At 43.6% G+C, this 20,823-nt stretch overlaps 1 protein-coding gene across 1 annotated transcript; it reads right to left on the bottom strand.

The window, feature by feature from the left end:
- Nucleotides 1-856: 856 nt before the first annotated feature.
- On the bottom strand, nucleotides 857-20,268 carry LOC119444666 (keratin, type I cytoskeletal 9-like). The gene is made up of 4 exons (XM_037709033.2): nucleotides 20,150-20,268; nucleotides 17,904-17,974; nucleotides 10,643-10,744; nucleotides 857-2,521 (listed from the first exon to the last, which is right to left on the bottom strand). The coding sequence occupies exons 1-4, from the start codon at nucleotides 20,193-20,195 to the stop codon at nucleotides 1,529-1,531; spliced, it is 1,212 nt and encodes a 403-aa protein (XP_037564961.1). The 5' UTR covers nucleotides 20,196-20,268; the 3' UTR covers nucleotides 857-1,528.
- Nucleotides 20,269-20,823: the final 555 nt, after the last annotated feature.

Here is a 20,823-nt window from a genome sequence, read left to right as displayed (position 1 = left end):
GATTGAACAGGTCTCATTTACCGCGCTCGCGAAGAAGCTTCCTCCGAAGGAACGGGAGGGGAGACCTGGAAGGAGAAGGACAGAATGTTCAGATTCTGCGACGTCACCCGCTTCTAAAGTCGAGGTGCATATTCCCACCTCCTAGCTCCAAATTAGACAGATCTCAGGCGGTTGACTGGAGGCGACTTCAAACTAGAACCTTCCCCAACCCGGTGCACCTACATCGCATCTACGCCGAACTATATCCAGATGACTTGTGCAAATTATGTAGGACAGAACACGCCACCCTAGAACACATTCTATGGGATTGCGCACATGTTCAGGATGAATATGCAGTCTCCCCAGAACAGCTTGGGGCGCGGTGCAAAGCCGCGCTGATCAGCTCAGATCTGCAAGATCAACTATGGGCCATCCAGCGAGCTCGAGAGGTGGCCGGGATACAGGGTCTCTCTACCGCCCCTGGCGCGGCCTAGGCCCAGGCCTCAATCCGCTGGTCTAAATAAAGTTGTTTCACTCACTCAAGGCTGGCACATGAACCAGAGGCCCAAATGCAAATGTCCGCATATATGTGTATAGTAGTGTAGGGCAGGTGGAAGTCTCCCCGGTAAATTCGCCATCACACCATTAAAGTTAAACATACTTAAGACACTGCACAGCCTTGTGGTACACCTTGAATAAAATTACTAGAGAAACTTATTCCTTCGCTTGTTTGAATAAATATTGATCTGCCAATAAAGAAGTAGGATATTCACCATAGCGTCCTAGAAGGCGGAATATTATGTCTTCTTGTTGAAGAGAGCGTAGGGCTGCCTTTGTTGAAAGATATACTAAAACATAGACTTCAACAAGGTGAGCACCGGTGAGAACAAACTTTTATTTTCAAAGGTCATGTCTTGTGAGGGCGGTGTGTCCTTTTCTATGGTGGCGTGAGTACTCGGTAGAGGACTGTGGTCCACGAACACATCGTCTGGCTCAAATTCGCAAGAGAGATTGTAGAGAGGAACATTTTTTGTACTATAGATTCCGTCATTTATTTTTCTCTTATCTGTGTTAAAAAAGATTTTAAACAATATCAAAAACAATTGCCACTTATACATCAATTCCATCACTTCTGTGTCCTGCAGATGAATTTGCTTGACCATTTGTTAACAAATTTTTATGCAGCACAGTGCACCGCTTCCCGGGACCACGACCACTACACGTGACTCTGATCACTTGATGTCTCAGGCAAACGCAATTACACATATATGAAAATCTCCAGTGTTTCTTTCTTATTCGATAAACACATTCGTCTAATTATCAACTTGCTTTCTTTTTTTCTTACTTTGAAGATTAATTTCAATATTTAACCCACCTTTTAAATGTCGAACGAATCGTGAAATACCAACCGATGCCAACCGATGGTAATATTTGTCGACGAATTGGGCGCCTTATTCCAGAAGCATTTGAGCACTTACAAAGGTATTGTGAGCTACAGCCTCACTGGTGCACACGGTTGCTTATTTTCCTGCTTCCAGCATAGAAACGATTACCCTCGTGCCCCACGGCCGCCTCCTCCACGACAACTGCCACCACGGCCGCCTCCTCCACGACCACGGCCGCCTCCTCCACGACCACTGCCGCCATGGCTGCTACTCCCAATTCTTCTGCCTCCGAGGCCAGTGGCACCACGACTAATGCTTCGGCTACCCGAAGAGGTGCTACCGAAGCTGGGAGAGCGATTTGAGATTCTACCATAAATACCTGTGCCACGGTTGCCCGGTACGCCATGAATCGCGCTGCTTCCTCTATGACCGCTGCCTCCCATGAGACTGGCGCCAGCAAGCATGGCCAATGCTCGACCGCCACCAAGGCCGTGATGGCGTCCAGTACTGTAGCTGCTGCGACCGGACTCGAAAGGACTTGTGAAGGTACGACCATATCTATAGGGATCCCAGATTATTCTGCCGCCAGCACCACCCCTGTTGCCTAGCCCAGTCCAATTGTCTGCACCGCCTCTGTTTCCTGGTAAAGCGATTATCTCATCGCTGTCATCACCTATTTCTTCCAGTAGCTTTTTATACCGGTAGTCGTTAGGACTAGTAGGGATGCCTTGTAACGCTCGCTTCTGGCGACGAAGTCCGCTAGTTCCTTCAATAACCTGAACGTCTCCAGCTCTACTGACGCTTGAGACACTTACCCCAGATATCGCACCATCGCCGTAAATAAAACGTCTACGATTTCGTCCGCCAACGCTGCCGGCAATATGTTTTATGCCGCTAGCATTCGCATGGCCACCGCCAACTCCTGACTTATCACTTAGGCCTAGCTTTCGTTCAGTGTTCATCAGAGCATCTGTCTCCCCAATTCGCCCGTGGCTGCTAATAGTGAGCTCCGGAATTCGTTGGCGGTTAGCTTTGGTGTCGCTGAAACCGAAGCCAAAACCAAGTTGCATGACCAACGAGATGAAGTCCTGCTGGAAGCGGTTGTGTCCTTGAAATGATGGCGTTGGCTTACAAATTCCACTCGCACACAAGCCACCCTATGAATGTAAAGAAAACACACAACAAAAAATACAAGGATGAGGACAACGTCTTTTAAACATTTTCGGTACATTTCTGCAAACGATGTCTCGTCATTAGGAAAACCATGCGGTTCATGCAGCTCTAGTTCAGAGATGAAGTATATGAAGGCAGCAGGGATATACCCTCAACCATCTTCACTGCAATGAAATTTCTCTTCAAGGGGCTTTTAGCAGTGAACTTTGTAGTAAAGGTTTCTGTTCATTGGGGGAGTTTGTGTTCAATTGGAGTAGTTACTATACCTCCATTTTTGGTTAAGGCCACAAGCCCTAACCATAATTTGTAAATATCTATATAGTGTATATATGTGTGTGAGTGTGTGTGACTGTATGTGCTGTTAAGTGTTTGTCACTGTATATATCATAATCACCAGCCAGCAGCTTGAGGCGAACAGCCAGGCTAACATCTCCAGCACATCATGGAATATTCTATCTCTCTCTCTATTTTGTGACTCTCAGTTCATGGAGAAGACGCTTTGAACTTAAAAGCTTTTCTAATTTGGTTTGTTTCGCAGTGCTTGTAGGTAAAGTGAAAGTAAGGCTTTTGCCTGGGTTAAGCCAACATATCAGCTAATTATTTTACCTATCGGTTTTGCAACATCTCACATACACTCTGGCACTGCATGATGCCGTTCGTTCCACTAAAAATTTGAAATTTATTAAGCTGATCTGTTCTGAGAATTTGGATTCGTGTTTCCGCTATCAACATGAAAAGTACGCTATAGGCGAGAACAGTTCTCACTGGACTCAATATGTTTGCTGAAGTGCACCGTACCATATAAAAAAACGATAACATTAACCCAGCATTTTTCATTGTTCACTTTCTCGAGTAAACTACTTGCATATTTGGTATATCATGCTGCTTGCTATATCGTATTTCTACTAAGGTTTCGGCAATTCCGTGGGATATCAGAAATGGAAAACTTAATCATCTTAGCCAGATTTTCAGGCGCCATGGAGACAGCACACCAGCGCCAATAAGAGCTTCTGTAGTCACATTCAAGACACGAAACGTCCTCGATAAAATCGTAGATTCACTATAGGCGGCCCTTAGTTTAATGGAAATTACGTAAATGGCATAACACATGCCACCACAGTGCCTCTGCGACCTGGGCAAACGCTGAGCCCAAATCCCGCTAGTACTCACCCGTTGACAACTTGGATAAGCAGAACTGACAGGTCTTTTGGGGGATAGCTTACACGTCATGTCCGCTGACTTGATTTCTAAGTCAAACTGTAGAAGAGGCTGTTAAATTCGATCGATTATCGTACGTACGCTTCTCACGACGCTTCTTACATGAAATGGTGATTTAACATATGGAGAGCCAACCTCTGCTTCAGGCTAATTTTACATAAAGGGTAGAATAACAGGTTTTATCGCGCAAAACATTGAAGGTCGCTTAAAGTAGCGACAGAGTTTACGAATTTTCAGTTTTTAACATTTCCAACACAGCGACAACCACAGCACCCCGTAATTAACAATTAAACATAGCACTAACACTTCGTGGTTCCGGCTATAGTGTCTTTGTATGTGCAAGAATGTCATGTCGCTCACGCACCTGGCCCAAATAAAACCTCACCTAATCGCTCGGGCATTCATTTAGGTTAAATATCTGTAGCCGCCACTACCAGTATCTTTCCCGGGGGAAACACAGCACAAGATGAGTACTGATGGTTGTAGTTCGCACGGCATAGGTGGCCACTTGCAGGGCAGGTTGCGAAGGAACCGCCGCCTTACTATACATTATCACAATGATAGTTACAGGCTTGACGGTCAGACAAGTTCATTCCAAGTGCCCTACCTTAGGGCGATACTCACGCATCTACAATAAGCCTGCTTTAGAAGCGAGTTCAATTTGGCACTCGTTTTGCAGTACAGCTTGTCACCAGTTTCCTTCCGGTGGTTGTTTTCACGCTCGCGCAGTCTATTTTGTATGACGTAGTGTCTTCTAAGTGGTAAACGGATATGTGAGATGTACTGAAGTGATTTACACTAGCATGACCAGAGTTCCTGCTGGCGTTAAGGGGCATGGAGCACCTAGCTAGATGTGTGCGAGCCGTGTTTGAGCCTAGAATCAGCCTCGCAGATTAGTTCTGTACTTCAAAAAATGTTTTCATGTATGTGCCCTTACAACACCATTCGCACTGTAATTGTTAGCTTTCACTTAACATCAATGAGTAGTTAGGATACATAAGATGATCCCAACAGCGTGGGTCACGTTCTGCTACGGAATAAGTTGCGCTGTTCACTTTGACAAGAGTTCAAATTGTTATCTGTATATACATTACGCGACTACCTCGTTTCTTGGCTGAGGTTTCCAATAAAAAATAAAGCAGTTTTGTTACTAATAACAGCATACCATACAGTGGGATTCACACTTGTCGAGTGGTCGAGCGACCAGCTGCGGACTGCGCATGTGTCTGAAGCTGTTGTAGATGCTGGGTTATAGATGTTTTTGTTTTGTTTCTTGCGCGTGGTCCAAGCATGCGGCATGACCATACGATGTCTTATTGCGGCGTTGGCCAGTGTGTGTTTGTTTCATCTTTCGAAAGAAGAGGACGAAATCCGACTTTTACTTTGTTTGGTCTTGTTCGTCCTGTCCTCTACAACGCACTCACCCATTTTAGGGAAACTGTATCCTGAAATAGCCGTATAATTCTTTTGATTTGGTCGCCTGTGTTTATCACTGCTTAACAGGGCCAAACGGGCATACCGAAGCGCAATACTGACATGAGTCATGCATGGTTACCAACCGCAGTGATCACTGTGGTGAGAAACGCCATCGGTGTAATACAGGAAACTATCGTACACGTAGCATAATGATTTTAGGTCTACTAGATTGGAAATGCGTGGGAACGCCGCCGGTTGCTGCCGCAGATATTTAATAAAGATTGGCGCCTATGTGTTTCGGAATGCATTGGGTTGGGCGTACACAAGCACTTTTGTGATTAGTTCCTACGATAAACGATCAGACAGTAAGAATATTTTCTATTTAACGCTGGTGATTAAGTCAGGCTGCTGCTCTTCCGTGAGTAAAAACCGATACAAACAAAAGAGTTCACGACCCGCCCACACAACGTGCCAGATCATGAGCGTCGCATGTTTTTGGAGCCAAGAGAATTTCAAATAAAAAATTAATAAGTTTTACTTTCCAAACCACGATCTACATTATGAGTCAAGCCCCATTGGAGGACTCCGGAATAATTTTGACTACCAGGGGTTGTTTACCGTTATCTCAAAGCATCCTACACGAGCGCTTCTGTATTTCGCGCCCATCGAATTGCGGCCACCGTGGCCGGCATGTGATCTCGCGAGCTTGTGCTTAGCAGAGTAACGCCATAGCCACTAAGCAACCACGGCGTGTCCAACTCAAATTTCCGCACACAATAGTTACCAATGCACCACAAGGCTACACGTGGTTGAGCGACGGCCTCGTATGAACTGATATCCCTTAAATTTTATGGAGAACGAGCTAAAACATCTGCAAATCGTTCCGCCGCGCGCAACGGCTCGCACGAGCCAGACAGGACGAAAGCTTCATGTTCATGTTCATTCCTATTTCGTTACAACTGTCCACAAGAAAAAGGGGAAAATGCTTAACATGAAAGGGGTCACGTAAGCCGCCACAATCTCTCCAATGCCATTCACTGCATCCTTAGAAGTATTCAAGCTATAAGCCTGGAAAGGATTTGAGGTTAAGATGAACGGCGAATATCTCAACATTCATCTTGCAGATGACATTGTCTTGTTCAGCGCCACTGCGAACACATTCCAACAAATGATTGAGGACCTTAACCGACATACTGAAAGAGTAGGGCTGAAGGATAGCATGCAGGAAAGGAAGGTAATGTTGTGTAGCCTGAAAACAGTGCAAGAATTCATGATCGGCACTCAATTTTTCGAATCTGCGCTGGAGTCAGGTTGTCTAGCCTAATTCCTAACAGGGGACCCTGATCATCAAAAGAAAATTTCAGAAGAATGAAAATGGGCCGGATCACATACGGTAAGCATCACCCCTTCGTGACCGGGAGCTTAACGCTGTCGTTGAAAAGGAAAGCGTAAAATCACAGCATTCTACCGGTACAAACATAGGGGCAGAAACGCCGAAGCGTAAAAACAAGTTATGCCGCGATCAGCATTTGAGCGATGGAATGAAAACGTTACGCGTAACGTTAAGATACAGGACGAGAATGGTGTGGATCAGTGAGAAAACGATGATAGCAGAAATTCTAAATAGTATTGAGAGGAAAAAGTTGATTCGGGGGCGGCACCGTACTTCGTAGGGAAGATTACGGGTGCTCGATTAAAATTAGAGTGGCTGCTAAGGGAAAGGAAGTGATGCCAAAGACGGCAGAAAATTAGGTGGGGTACTGAAGGTATAAAATTTCCTGGCATAATTTGAAATCAGCTAGCGAACGTCAGGGTCATTGGAAGTCGATGGGAGAGGCCTTCGTCCTGCAGTGTACATGAAAATAAGCTGATGACCTTTTACAGCATGCAAAATTAGTTCGAAATTTTAACGCACTGTTGATCTTGAGCCGCAGTTGGCTTCGTACTGCGAGGCCGCTTTCGCATGTTCACAGAACGGTGTCTGCCGCCACTTGGATAACACCAACCCCACCGGAGTCTCGTACTATACGGCAGTGAGGGCTCAGCACAGAGTGCGCGAGTGCAGCCAGATCGATGACTTGAACCAACTTGATCTGAAACCAGGCCGAATGTTCGGCCGTTATGTGGTTTGCGCGCGGTGCTATGCAGTGTACTAACGTGCACTCCAACGTGAGTTCTTATGAAACCGGTACATTTATGAAAACGTGGGCCCTGATAATTGTGGTGATGTTGACCGATTAGCCTTGACTTCTATGATCTGTCACTTGGGCTATGACACACACAGTAGTTAGGAAATCATGGCCTTGACATAACCAACCTATGATTTATTACCCGACTACAAAATTCCAGAGCACGCGTCTTTGTGCATTTCGCCTCTGTCGAAGTGCCGCCGCATGAACATTCAAAACAAACTCTTGACTTGGTGCATGGCATCATCGTGTTTTATCACATGATGTGAAGCCAGGGAGAAGCCATAAACGTTGATACGAAGGTAAAGTGTTATAGACCACGAAACTTGAACATACAGATGTTACGTAGTGAAGCTTTATGCCAAACATTTAACAGTGTCAGAAGCCACTGCTTCTGTCTGCATTGGCTTCCATGGGAGTTTTCATCGTGCCCGCGATAGGGCACGATGAAACTTCCATGGAAGCCTTCGCAACTTTGTCAACCAGCACCTTTGATGGCACCGGCTGCCGAGGGAGCAGATATTCAGCCTACGCGCGGCATTACAACTGCATCTGCAACTGTGTGCAGCGCGATCACATATTATCCAGATGGACGCGCGGGTGCTGCTGGGCTAGACTTGAAGTCATATGAACTATTTAGTATGCACGTCTCTTTTTTTCCTTTCCCTAATTAGTATTGTACATATGGTCGCTCAAATAGGGTGGTGGTGGTGGTGATGTTCTTAAAGGCGGAATTAGCCCTGGCAGACTTGGCCGGCAATTGCTCCAGCCTTAGCGTTTCTTTCTGCCCAAAATATGTCACCATCTATCCATCAATGGTGTCTCTCGCAGAAATGTGAGATTAATGCGGGCCACTTCCACTGTCACTCTTTCGATGGCGGTGCAACGAACGGGCGAGTACGGTTGCGTTTGACGGCAATGCAGCAGAAGCCCCGAAAAAAAAAAAGCTGTCTAAAAGGTATGTGCAGTGATTTTCCACGAGAATATAGCCTCAATTACAGATGCAGGATGTGCCATCATGTTATCAGATGGCCGCACTTTTTTCTTTCCTTGTCGTTTATTCCGAGATTTCTTTCCTTCTCGCTTTCATATCTCACCGTAAGTTAAGTGTGCTGCCACTTCGGTAGAACGTTTTGGCTAGGAAATTGAGTACGCACGGCACAGCTCAGTGAATTCTGTCTTTGAGGAAGAGCGAAAGGAAGAGCGAAAAAGAAAATAATTGGAATGGAGTCTGTTGCTTTATCCCGGCACATAAGCTTTGTTGTCATATAAACTCTGCTATAGGCACCGAGGCGGCCGTCGTAAGGCGCCAGCGGCGCGCCGGCGATATGCTGGCTAAGCAGCGCCGCGAACGGCAGCTGTCAGAGCACTGGCATGTGAAGCAGACGACTGGACGAAGGCGCTCGGCGCTTCCAGTGATTTGGCACTGCGGGTTTTAAGGGCTGACACACCGGAAAACGCATTTTCTGGTGTCTGCTTTTGAGAAAATCCGTCACTTGTACAAGGCAGATCACATGCGTGGCATCAGGTAGTATATAAAGCAGAAAACGAGCGTAAGTTGCGATGCAAATGCACCACGCGAGCGGAGCTCACCACAGCAAGCTAAGACGTGGAACTCCAGCAGTTATATTGCAGATGTTATTTTGCTGTGCGCTTTAACATGCTTGCGTATTTAATCATGTAAGTAGGCGAAGAACACAAAACTTATGGACAGAAAAGGAGAGATACGTCTTATTCTGTTTCTTGAGCTGCTTCGCCGATCGCACATGTGTCAGTAAGTTCCCGTTCTCTGTTCGTTGTAGTTCTTTTATCTTTACAATGCTTCCCCATTCTTAATTGATATAAACTAGCCCAATCTGCAGTCACGGCCGATTTTAATTAGCTTAGCGCGACGGGAGCCGTCGGTGGCGGCGAGTGTGAACACGCCACTGCGTCGGCGATCGCCGTCGATGCATAGCACAGTCATGTGCCGGACGCAACCAGAGTTGAGAATTGCTAGGAAGGAAAATGTACATTAAAAGGAAGACTGATACACTGATAAGACGGCAAAATGACCACAAATCTGAGTGTTCACCTTCGGTGCCCAAGCTCCGGAGCCGTTACACTGCGGAGGCGAAGACAGACAAGTGGGACATGAAGCTCTTGCGTATGAAGGACTGTTTTATTAACGCTAGAACAACTAGACCATAGCAAATCAGCTTCCGAAATATACAGTGCCCAGTGACTGAAGCGCTGGCAGTGCGCGGCTGCCGGCGTTTTTTTTTTTTTCGCGCCACAGATGAGCGCCGTGGGATCAGATGCAGTCATAATGCGTTACGAAGGTTCTCGCTTTCACTCTACACCACAATGCATCACTTTGGTGTCCCTAGCGCTTACAGTCAATGCAAAAAGCGCTGGCGACCATGCGATTCGAGCATCGCGTTTTAATTGCTGAGCACTGTACGCGCTGTTGCCTACAGACCGCACATATACAGATTTCCGCCTGAAAAACGCGATGCCGCGATGAACAACGATTAAATTGAATGGCTTAACCAGCTTCAGTCATGTTTCAGTAACTGTTGGTGCACCCAAAAACGCAACATGTTTGATCAGCCTTGGTTTCACGGCAGCGCCTGCTGCGCGCGGCCCGGCCGCCACATGCCATTACATTCGCGGCGCCGCCGCATAAAGGCGCCACCGGTCCAAGCTCATCCCGCGCCCGGTGCCTATTGCACGTGATTTCACCTAAATTGCTTCGTGTTTTGTGCTTGCTACGTTCTAGCCAGTGCCACGATTCCTCGAATGTCATCGCAAGTGCAATTAAACCATCGGCCTGGTGTGACCGGGCCTGAGTAAATTTAGCAGCTAGAGCTTTTGCATTCTTCACTGCGTTCCATATACCTCATGGTTCTCGACTTTTTGCTATCTTTATTAGCAAACGTTATGTGTGATAGCAACAGTTGTTTTTGTAGCCTTATTATATTTACTAATAAGCTTGACGAAGATTTTTCTAAGAACTTTTCGCTAGTCACCAAAAATCGGAATACACTAACAAACCTTCTAGTATCATCACTATACATAATTATCTGAAATTCTCATGTTCCGTTGCAGTGCTATTGCCGCAAGAAAACATTCTTGCTGGAATAAACGATTGTTCGAGAGAATAAGTCCAGAACTGCCCCAGGGTTTAGTGTCTGTGACGCCATAGGCATTAATTTTCCCGTTGATTTCCGAAAAAGAAAATGTGAAGAATATGCACAGGATGGATGGCGCGAATTGTGAAGGCGTAAGAGATTCACTCACTCTGCATGGCGTTCCGTCACTCTCCGATTGCAAAACAATATTCCAGTGTGCTTCGCTGAGACGCAGAACGCATGGAAATGTACACGGAGAAAGGACTGAAGTCTGTAAAGGGCAAGAAGAGGGTGTTAATGAATGGCCCTAAATCAACACGCGTGAAAAGTAAAAATGAACATCAAGATTAGTGGACCTCGACAGTGAAAGAGCACTGGTGATAAAAAGTTTAAATACTTAAAATTGTTATGTTCGCAAAATGTTATTTAATTGTATATCACTGGTATCAAAAGATATATCGGTCAAACGTTTATACTTATGCAAGATTGTGGGATCCATTTTGTTGATATTTTAAGCAATATGCTGGGAATTAGAATTTCCGCCCTAATTAATAAACCGTTTTGTGCACTTCCCATTAATGGGATGAAAACCGATTTTGTTTAGCGATCATTTGCAAATATAGAGCACTGGACCAAGTAGGACAGATTTTCACCACGAAACGCCTTCCTCCACATGAACTTCTGACGCTCGGGCATGCGGATTCCAAGCTTAGCAGTGAAATAATACCGACGTTGACAGAATAACGACAATAGAACGGCCACGAAAGCATGACGATTGTATGGCGACAACAGAATGACGTCGACGTAGTAGCCTTGATTGGCGCAACGACGATGGCGTGACGTACACGTCATGACCACAAGGGGATAACAACACTGGAAACACTACGACGGAAAATGACGATGGATAGTCCACGACGGTATGACGTAGACAGTATAACGACGAAGCAATGGTGACGATGGCTTAACGGCAACAGCATGATGGCGATGAATCGACATCGTGATGTCGACGCTATGACGACTATGGTACAACTACTGAATCACGATGACTGCATGATTGACGAAACCGCCATCATCACTATAGACTGACGGCGCCGTTGCGATAACGACGAAATGACGACGCAGTGACGACAGCAAAGCGAAGACGGCGAAACTATGCCCACGTTCGTGACGAGAACGATCACAATAGAATGAAGACGATAAATTGCAGATGACGGAATGATCACGACAGCATGGCAGCGACGGCGTGTTTGCGGTGGAGCTCACGTCCACGCTTACGTGCATCAATTATAATGCAAACCGACGACCACCTCGGTTCGCATTACATACTATGCTTCTTTGCAATTGGTTCGGTAGCACACAATCGTACAAGACAGCAGCCAGCAAACAGCATGCAAAAAAGTAGCAACCAGGAAGCAGCCAACAACCGAAAACAGGAGAGTGGGGGGGGGGGGGGCGGTGGAGAGGCAAATAAACCTTCGCTTTAACAAGATGTAATTGTAGGCTGCTTCAAAGACAAACAGCACAGCGAAGCGTGACAATTACAAAAGATGGCCAGTTAGGCTGGTTGCGCGATCACAACCAAATTGTCGACAAGCAGAACGTCGTCTTTGTGGTCGCATTGAGTTTGTTCGTGAGAGGATATCCGGGGTAAAAGCCCTGTATACAATACTAGCTGAGGCGAAGTAGGACTCCTGCTCGTGGATAAATGCGGCTTCAGGTGAGAGACGTTGACAACGTCTGTGGGCACGCGGTAGGACCGCCACCACGACTGAATTCCAGACACAGAATGTAGCTGCCAAACCTGACGAAGTCTTGACTATTATTGATTGATTTTTGTACAACAGATCTGATAGCACGCCCCCTGAGCGCAAGCGCCGACATGTTCTTCAACATCCGAAATTGTCTTGGCCAGAACGAATTAATTAAGCGGAAGTATTCTAAATACAATACAAAGAAATCTCTTTTCTCTGCAACCACTGCTCCGAAATTGATGTTGTACTTACAAGAAAAGGTTGGCATCTAGTGAAATTAACAAGAGAAATCTTGATTTATGCCATCAATTTTAATCAAAATTGTTGAACTTTGCAAAACGGTAATAAAGGAAACTATTACATATGCATTTCTGTGCTAGAGAAATTATGTTACAATTCTGCAAACTGCACCAAGACACTCCATGAAAATAACATTAATGATTATAGATTCCTTTGAAATATATCACTGTCATGCGAGAAGAACTTTTACAAAACGAGCTGTATATATTGCAAAATATCACGTAAGAGGTGTTCAATACAGGGTGTTCAAAATTTAGCTTTACGGAATTTTAAGAACTCTCCTATGGCAGGTAGCATAATTCTTATCGTTGAGCTGGGTTATTCGAAGAGGCGGACAGTAGTAGCACCAGAAATCGAAACACATATTTAACTAATCAACAAAAATTCACTAATAAATTTCTTAGGTAATTACTTTACGACAAACATTGCAATGTACTAATTGTAGCCAGTGAGCTTACAAGACGCATCCACTTGAAATTAATTTCCAGGATGACACCGGATTCGAGATATTACTTCCCAAAGTGTGGGACGGAATTCATGGGCGTTCCAGTACTTATGTTTTTATTGTATAAAGCAGCATTTTGGTAAAAAAGTAAGTGGAAAAGTGCATTCTTACGGCGAGTTTGATGACGCATATCTCCAAACTGGTGTCATTCTGGAAGCTCATTCTAAGTGGATACGCCTTACAAGCTCACCATCAACAATTCGTAAAATTCAATATGTGTAGAAAAGTATTTATCTGAGAATTTAATTAGTGAATATTTATTATTTAGTTGAATATGTGTTTCGATTTCTCGTGCTACTATTTATTGTCCACTTAATGAAATACCACAACTCAACGACAAGAATTACGCTGCCCGCCACAGGCGATTTCTAAAAATTCCGGAAAGCTTCATTTTGAAACCTGGTGTATCAAATTGGTTCTCTTTGGATGATCGAACGGATGCTCTTTATAGAACAGGGATATCTGTTTTTGTTGCGAAGCCACGAATTTGTAAACTTCGTAGTTGTACGTTTGCTAAAGGTACCAATCTGGGCAATTTTCTAGAAAATTTTATGCCTTAAACCGAAATTATGCTTCCGACTTTCTCGCTCAAATACAACACATTTCATTCAAATCATTTTCAATACAAACATTTCTGCGTTTTATAAGTTTTCGAATAGGCGGCGCCCGAGAAGGTCCCTTAATAAAGCTTACTTTTAAAACTGAAAACTTGCTATAATCGTCCATAGATGATTATTATCTATAAGGCAGCTTTAGGAGTATCACAGTGATCTCATAACTAACCTCTCTGGCATGTCTCAAACGCAGGTAATGACCTTCGTTACGGTATAGGAGATTTTCTGAGAGGTGGTACTTCGTGGTCGAAGTCCATGATATTATAAGAGAGCCAGATGGATAGTGATGGTTTGTGCCTAACAGCAATCGTACTAGATCTTTGAGAAGCCCATCGTCTGTACACACATATTACTGCTGCCGTGACGTTCTTGGTAATTGAGTCGTGAGCGCAATGAGCGTCCAAGCGCGGCGCATGAGGAAGCATTGTATGCATTAACAGCATAATTTCACAGCTATAAAACGCATAAAACGGTCATGTCATGACGTTGGGTGTTGTTAGAAAAAGTAAATAGGTCAAAGCAATGTTACAATTGTGCTGGTATGCAGACACGTACATGTAAAGTATTTAAGTGTACTGTTAGATCCATGGGGTGTCCCTTTTCTTTCTGTTGTTGATTGCTTTGGATAAGAATGACTGGCCTATGTGAGTAAATAGCTGCCCAAGATTCGTGTGCTGCAGAATCACATATTTAATAAAAATCAGCTATGTTAGTCCGCCAGCATGTTGAGAGGGCTTTAAAATATGCCACCTACCCAGTGGCATATTTTGTTGCAACAGCTATACACTGGTTGAGGGATTTTGATGTGGGCAACAAGCCTAAGAACTTCAACCGAGCGCTACAGAATTATATGGTTACTGGAGCGTCAGCAGAGGAGTTGGTCACTTGCGTTATCGACAGGGCTCGGAGCTGGCTAAATAGCTCTGAGCCGAGCATTACTTACACTGCGTGTCACACCAGGAAGACATTGGGCAGCTTCGTCCTGAATGTAACGTGTTGGAAGACTTCCGAAGGCCCGACTTTGTTGCTGCTGACTATATAATGCATTCAATCGACTCTGTTGATTATAACGAGCACATTCTGATTACCAGCCCGTACAATTTCATCAATGACTTACCATGGAATGGGAGTGCTTTTTTATACTTCAGCTGACGGAGTCAGAACATTTTAAAACAAGTCACTGAGGTTCTGTTTGTACAGTTCTAAACTTGTACAATTAACCTCGTGCATCTAATACCAGAGCCGGACCATGCCTTGTGATTAAATAATGACATTTGGCAACATCAGCATAGCGCCTCAGGTGCTGTGACAACTGACACATTGGTTCGTGACAATCTCATCAAAACGTTTACGCCAACCATGCCGCAAAATGTAAGGACAGGATACGAAGACAGGAGAGGATACGATCATTACAGACAAAATATGGAACTATTGGTTTCAAGTTATGTGTTATTTTTCTTTAGGTAAATGTAATGTACCGCCCACATCCGCAAATGATGCTATACGAAAAAATGTCTACTTAACATTCTGCTTTCTATAAGCGAAAACGCAAAACTAGAAACCAATGCCGTGTCGTAGTTCCTGGAAGCCCATTTCACACTTCATCAAGTGTGATTTAGTTTGTTTAGCCATTCGATAACATTTATAAAAATCAGCCAGAGCAATGAGAAGACATATCGGTGAATATTTGCACCAGCGTTCGACCGCGCTCCATAGCCTTCTGGAAAACTACAGGCCAGTGATATTTCACGTACTGTGTACTTTCGTTGCTCCCTGAGCGCAGCTGGCGGACTTGGTCATTTGCAGATGACAATTCCGGTCGCATACTCTGCTTACACACAGGCAGCGAAACACAGTATAGGCTACAGTATAGGCTACAACCATGAGTACCACCAACAACCGTATCGGAAACCAAGACTGCACCAGCGACGAACATAGAGGCGCATGCACTTTTAAACGCTCTTATTCATTCCTCGAAGAACACGTATGATTCAAATGATTGTGTGGGGTGTCAAAAATTTGAATAGCACTAAGGATTGCCATATATGGCAGAATGAGCCGATACAATGTCTAAGCCGAGTATGATGTTATGATATCAATGTTTAGGTTCAAAAAAGGAAACAGAAACCCGAGACAGCAGGTTGTCAACACTGCTGTCTCGTGCATTCCAAGCATGAAAATCCGGCGAAGCACCGTCCGCTCGGTATAAAGACTTCGTACTGGCAACGGCGCTTTTCTTGAATAGTTAGATGTCAATTGTGATTAACGCCGTTCCATATGTACAATCGAACAAAACATGGGTTAGATCAGACTGAACTGATAACTTTGATGCCACGTCTGGAATGCAGCATCAAGAGCTGACCGATGTTGGGGTGTCAGCCGCATGCTAGACACTTACAACGCGGTGAGTTGCTTTGTACTTCCGCTTCAACAAATATTCAACAAATAGAAGCTGCATATGTAATGTACTGAAGTGTGCTGAGAATTTATCGCAAATGGCGGACGACGAGCATCCGCAATATGCAAGTGCAAACGCCCAGGTTTGTACGAATGACACTGTTAACCATGGGATGATGTGCAGGGTATTTTCCATGCGCAAGTCTCGACAGCATCATACAGGGTATTTTAGCCAACACTTTCGAAAATGTTTAAAGGTTGCCTGTTGCAGATAGCGCAATTCTAGTTTATCAGATAGTCTACTCGAAGAGCCAGGCATTACTTCCATAGGAAATTGAAATACGTAATCGACTAATAAAATTCACCAATTTAACTAATTACCGTATGGCCCATAATGCAACTTACAAATTCTAGCCGTGGAGTTTGCAAGGCGGATCCAGTTAAACGAGTTCTCAGGATGACACCAGTTGCGAGATATTATACCCGAACTTTGCGGAAAAATGCATTGGTGTTCCGGTTACTTTTCTGCTTCATTGCATAAAACGACGTTTTGTTAAGCAAGTAACTAGAGCGCCAATACATTTCTTAGCAAACTTTGGGAATTAATATCTCGAAACTTGCGTCATCCTGATAATTCTTTCCAAGTCGATTCACCTTGCCAGCTCCACGGCTAGAATTTGTAAATTGCAATAGGGGCTATGCGGTAATCAGTTAAAAATTTAATTTATAAATTTTGGTAATTAGTGGATTATGAATTTTAATTTCCTGGGGAAGTATTGTGCCTCTCTTCAAGTAGACCAGCTCATGCACTAGAATTGTGGTATCTGTGCAAACTTTAAAAAATTGTGAACGTGTTCGCTAGAAACCCCGTATAATACTGAAACTATAGATGAGGCATAAAAATACGTCACAGTTAACATGCAAAACGGGGCTCCTGGAGCTGAGAAGAATGAATGAAGTGGTCAACGTGGCCAATATATTACATGAATGCGTGTCCTCTTGAGTCACATAATTTTGCATAAAGGGGACTGCGTAGCGAGCGAATGAAAATGACCCCCATAGAGTTGTGAAATTGGGATATTGCCCGCAGAGGTAATTCCGATATTTTAAACTTTTATTCGCTAACGATTACTGGAAACATTGGTGCCTGAGGCGGTTTTTATCACTAGTAACTCTAAAAGTTAGGCGGAACAATATAGTGCTACAAAATTAGGAGGTGTGTGCTTTTTTTAATCAAACTGGGAAGCAAAGGACGAATTTAAAATACTATATTTAAAGGTGCTCTGGTGCCAACGCGGCGTTTTCTCTTGTGCCAAGACTTATATAATGTGCGTAATAATAAACGATTGCAAAAATATTTGATGTTGTTTCGAGACTTTTGTTGCAAAGGTGCCGATAAGAAAGTTCTCAAATACTCCCGGTACGAATAACTGGGGCCGGTGCGAGTGTCTTCAGTCAGCACAGGAAGATTAAAAGTAAAGAAGCTGTGGAAAACTTTATTTAGATTTATACTTTATTCAGATTTTATGCCACCAATGTTGGACACCTTCTACACGATGAAGCGAGGGGCATGGCCTTCGAGGTTAATCAAGGTGAAAGTGGTGTTGGAAGTGATGACGTGATCTGTACCGCAGTCTTCTACAGTAATATTGTTGTAAAACTAAGTTAAATGTTATTTATCAAATATGTTTATACAGCGGAGTCATTACTGGGAGATTTCCTGATGTATGAGGAAAAATGATCCCTTCATTGTTCAAGGTATATGGATGATATGATGGGGGCACGTAGTCGCATGAAGATAACATGCTTGTAGCCAGTGTTACACGTGCAGGACAAGCTATGCAATGGCGTGCATAAACTCACTATTACAGGTGGAACCAAGCGTTGACAGTACAATGGACTTGGTTTCAAAGCTTGGATTTTAAAAGGGCCACCTGCAGCAGAAATACAGAGAGATGCGGGCTTTGGCTATTTCGAGTACTGCCCCTTACAAGTTATTTTGCCCGCATTACATCAGAAAACCCCCTTGCATAACTGGCAGAACACCAATTAAAACACAACAGTCAATTTCTTCAATATTGGACAGACTCGGGAAGCAAAATCGTCTGGGGTTTTGCGTCGTTCACGAGCAGAAGTAGGACAATGAATTTTTCTACCTTGTTACTTCCGGAATGTTGTCCTGCGCATTTACTGATAAATAATTTGTGACACTACAAATAATAGCCAAATTATTCTTCCTGCTGTAGAAGCCCATGCCAGATAAGGATTTCGCTTCACAGTTGTAACTGTGAAGGAGCTTTCCAGATACTTTCACTTTTCCTCCATGATCTTTGAGTGCCGTAGCAGCTTGGCATCTTACTCTCGTTACGTTCATTAGTAATGAATAGCTTGTTGAAATCTTAATTATCTGTGCCGTCCAAGGTGTGTTGGTAAATATACATGAGCATGAAATAAAATTTTTCGTCAATGCTTTACCCTGGAGGCGTTTCTCAAACTTCAGTAAAAACAACCGAACAAATCTTCTGGAGCAACTCATGCAAGAAATCTTATGTAAACATGGCATGGAAGAGAAATACATTCTTTTCTATCGCAGCACTTTCTGGTTACAGCGTCAGCCTCATCGTCTTCTACTGGCTGTAGTTGCCACACATGTACTCGAGATGTTATGATAGCCTTCACTGCTTCCATGTAGCAATCATAACTCGTCGTCAACATGCTTGTGAGTAAACCATTGCATAGCACGGGCTGACCGAAGCATCAAGTGATCATCACATTTTTTGTGCAACGTGATTTATCCTTGCAGTCAACGTAGCTATAAACGTTCTGGACTTGCCGCTACTTTGGGTGTCGTCTTTACAAAAAACAATGCTAGTTTAGCGGTCTTTGTCAACTTGTACGAAAAATACCATACAAGAAACCAATGAGCATGAAATAAAATTTTTCGTCAGTGCTTTACCCCGAAGGCGTTTCTCAAACTTCAGTAAAAACAACCTAACAAATGTTTGTGGAGCAACTCACGCAACAAATCTTATATAAACAAGGCAAGCGATGCAATAATTTGTACAATATATTATTTTGTTTTTTAACTCAAAGCTCGTTTTTATTGAAAATATTTCTTTGCCAATGGTCCCAGACGTTTCTGACCGCGGCTGCTGTCTGGCTGTGGCAGTCCTGCCAAATATATTTGTGGATATATACACTAAGGTTATATGAAGGTGCCCATGAAGTGGCTCATACAAACCTTGTGTACTCACCACGTGTTACCCAGCTCTGTTCGGCGTACTGAAAAATTCATTCCTACTTAAATCCCGCCCATCTAGGCCAGCCGACCGGCATCCGAAAAGTGCCCTGATCTGGTGGTAGAATTGTAAATAATATTTAACAGTTTCTTACATTTACTTTATTTTCTCTGATATAGCCACTCACTATGCGCCACTGGGTTCTTCGTCAATTTCCCACAATCGGCATATCGCACTCTGTAGGATTCCTACATAAAACATCCAGATAAAACATCGGCTCACAGATATCGCTAAAACACACCAATCTGTTTATTGAATGGGTAATTTTATTTTACGAATTCTTTCATTTACTTTACTATCTTTGATGTAGCCATTCTTTATGTGTCACTGGAGCTGTGTCGGTCTTGTGCAAAACTCCAGAAGGGGTATGTCTCACTGTGGCACATGACGTACGGAATTCCTAAATGTTGCTTGATGTACTTTCCTTTGCTTACACCTGTCGTTACCAAATTGTACACATCACTTGTATCTGGAAAGCATTTATTTACTTAGTATGCACGTCGCATAGATTCAGACGTTTACTTTTTATCTGCATGAGCTCTTTATTTCTTGCCGAAATTTCGACAGAACCGTTCTTGGCAGTGCATGCAACAGGTTGCATTCGACGAACATTTAAGATGAAGGCGTAAAAAGTGATACCTTAAGAAATTATAGGTGACGAATTAGAAGATAATAACAGTGAACTTTTGTGGTCCGTGTGAACGCTGGTTTTGACTGCTCACTTTCGATTCGACATTCTCACTTCATAAAGCACGAAATAAGGACAGGGCGCATCGCAATAGTACCTTGGTATCAGCGTTGTACACTCACCAGTAGTTAAGAGAGTGAATGCGAGGAAGACCTGAGTGGCATCCATGTTTGTGGCGGGAAGTATTTGTGTGACATTGTTCTACGAATAATACTGCTTAAATTTAAAACTCACCGCGGAATATGATCTGAGGAAGGATCAAATTGAGGATATTGTGCAAGATCGCTTTGTTTTCTTTTTATTTGGTAATATTTTCCATTGTTTCAATTCCCAGAAAATTTTCGCAGTGAATACAGAACAATTGCACTCGCATGCCTACTTCATCATCGTGACTGGTGAAGGTCAAAAACGATGCTTTCCAACCAGAATATTTATCTATTGTCTATGCAATGCAAAACCAAGAAAAAATGCGTGAGTGATGATAGATATTTCTCCGTTGTATTCGTTCAATATTATAATAGATTTTTATTGAAATTGTGCTGTTTAAACTAAAGCAACAAGAGCACAAGTTTTTTACAGACACTCTATAGTCCTACGGTAGTTTACCTGCCGTAATAGTCCGGATATCCCATGCACATTCACTCAGTGCAAACTCCAATGCGTCAACCTGCCCATTTATTATGTGCTAATAAAAATGTGACGTCGGATTGCTAACGGATTTTACCATAGCAGGGCCAATTTCGTCTGTGTGCTAATTGAAATTATTCAACATCCGGATTGCGCAATTAGAATCTAT

The sequence above is a fragment of the Dermacentor silvarum genome, chromosome 3 (assembly GCF_013339745.2).
Source record: "Dermacentor silvarum isolate Dsil-2018 chromosome 3, BIME_Dsil_1.4, whole genome shotgun sequence".
NCBI classification, from domain to species: Eukaryota; Metazoa; Arthropoda; class Arachnida; order Ixodida; family Ixodidae; genus Dermacentor; species Dermacentor silvarum.
This window is presented reverse-complemented; position numbering and strand designations above follow the sequence as displayed.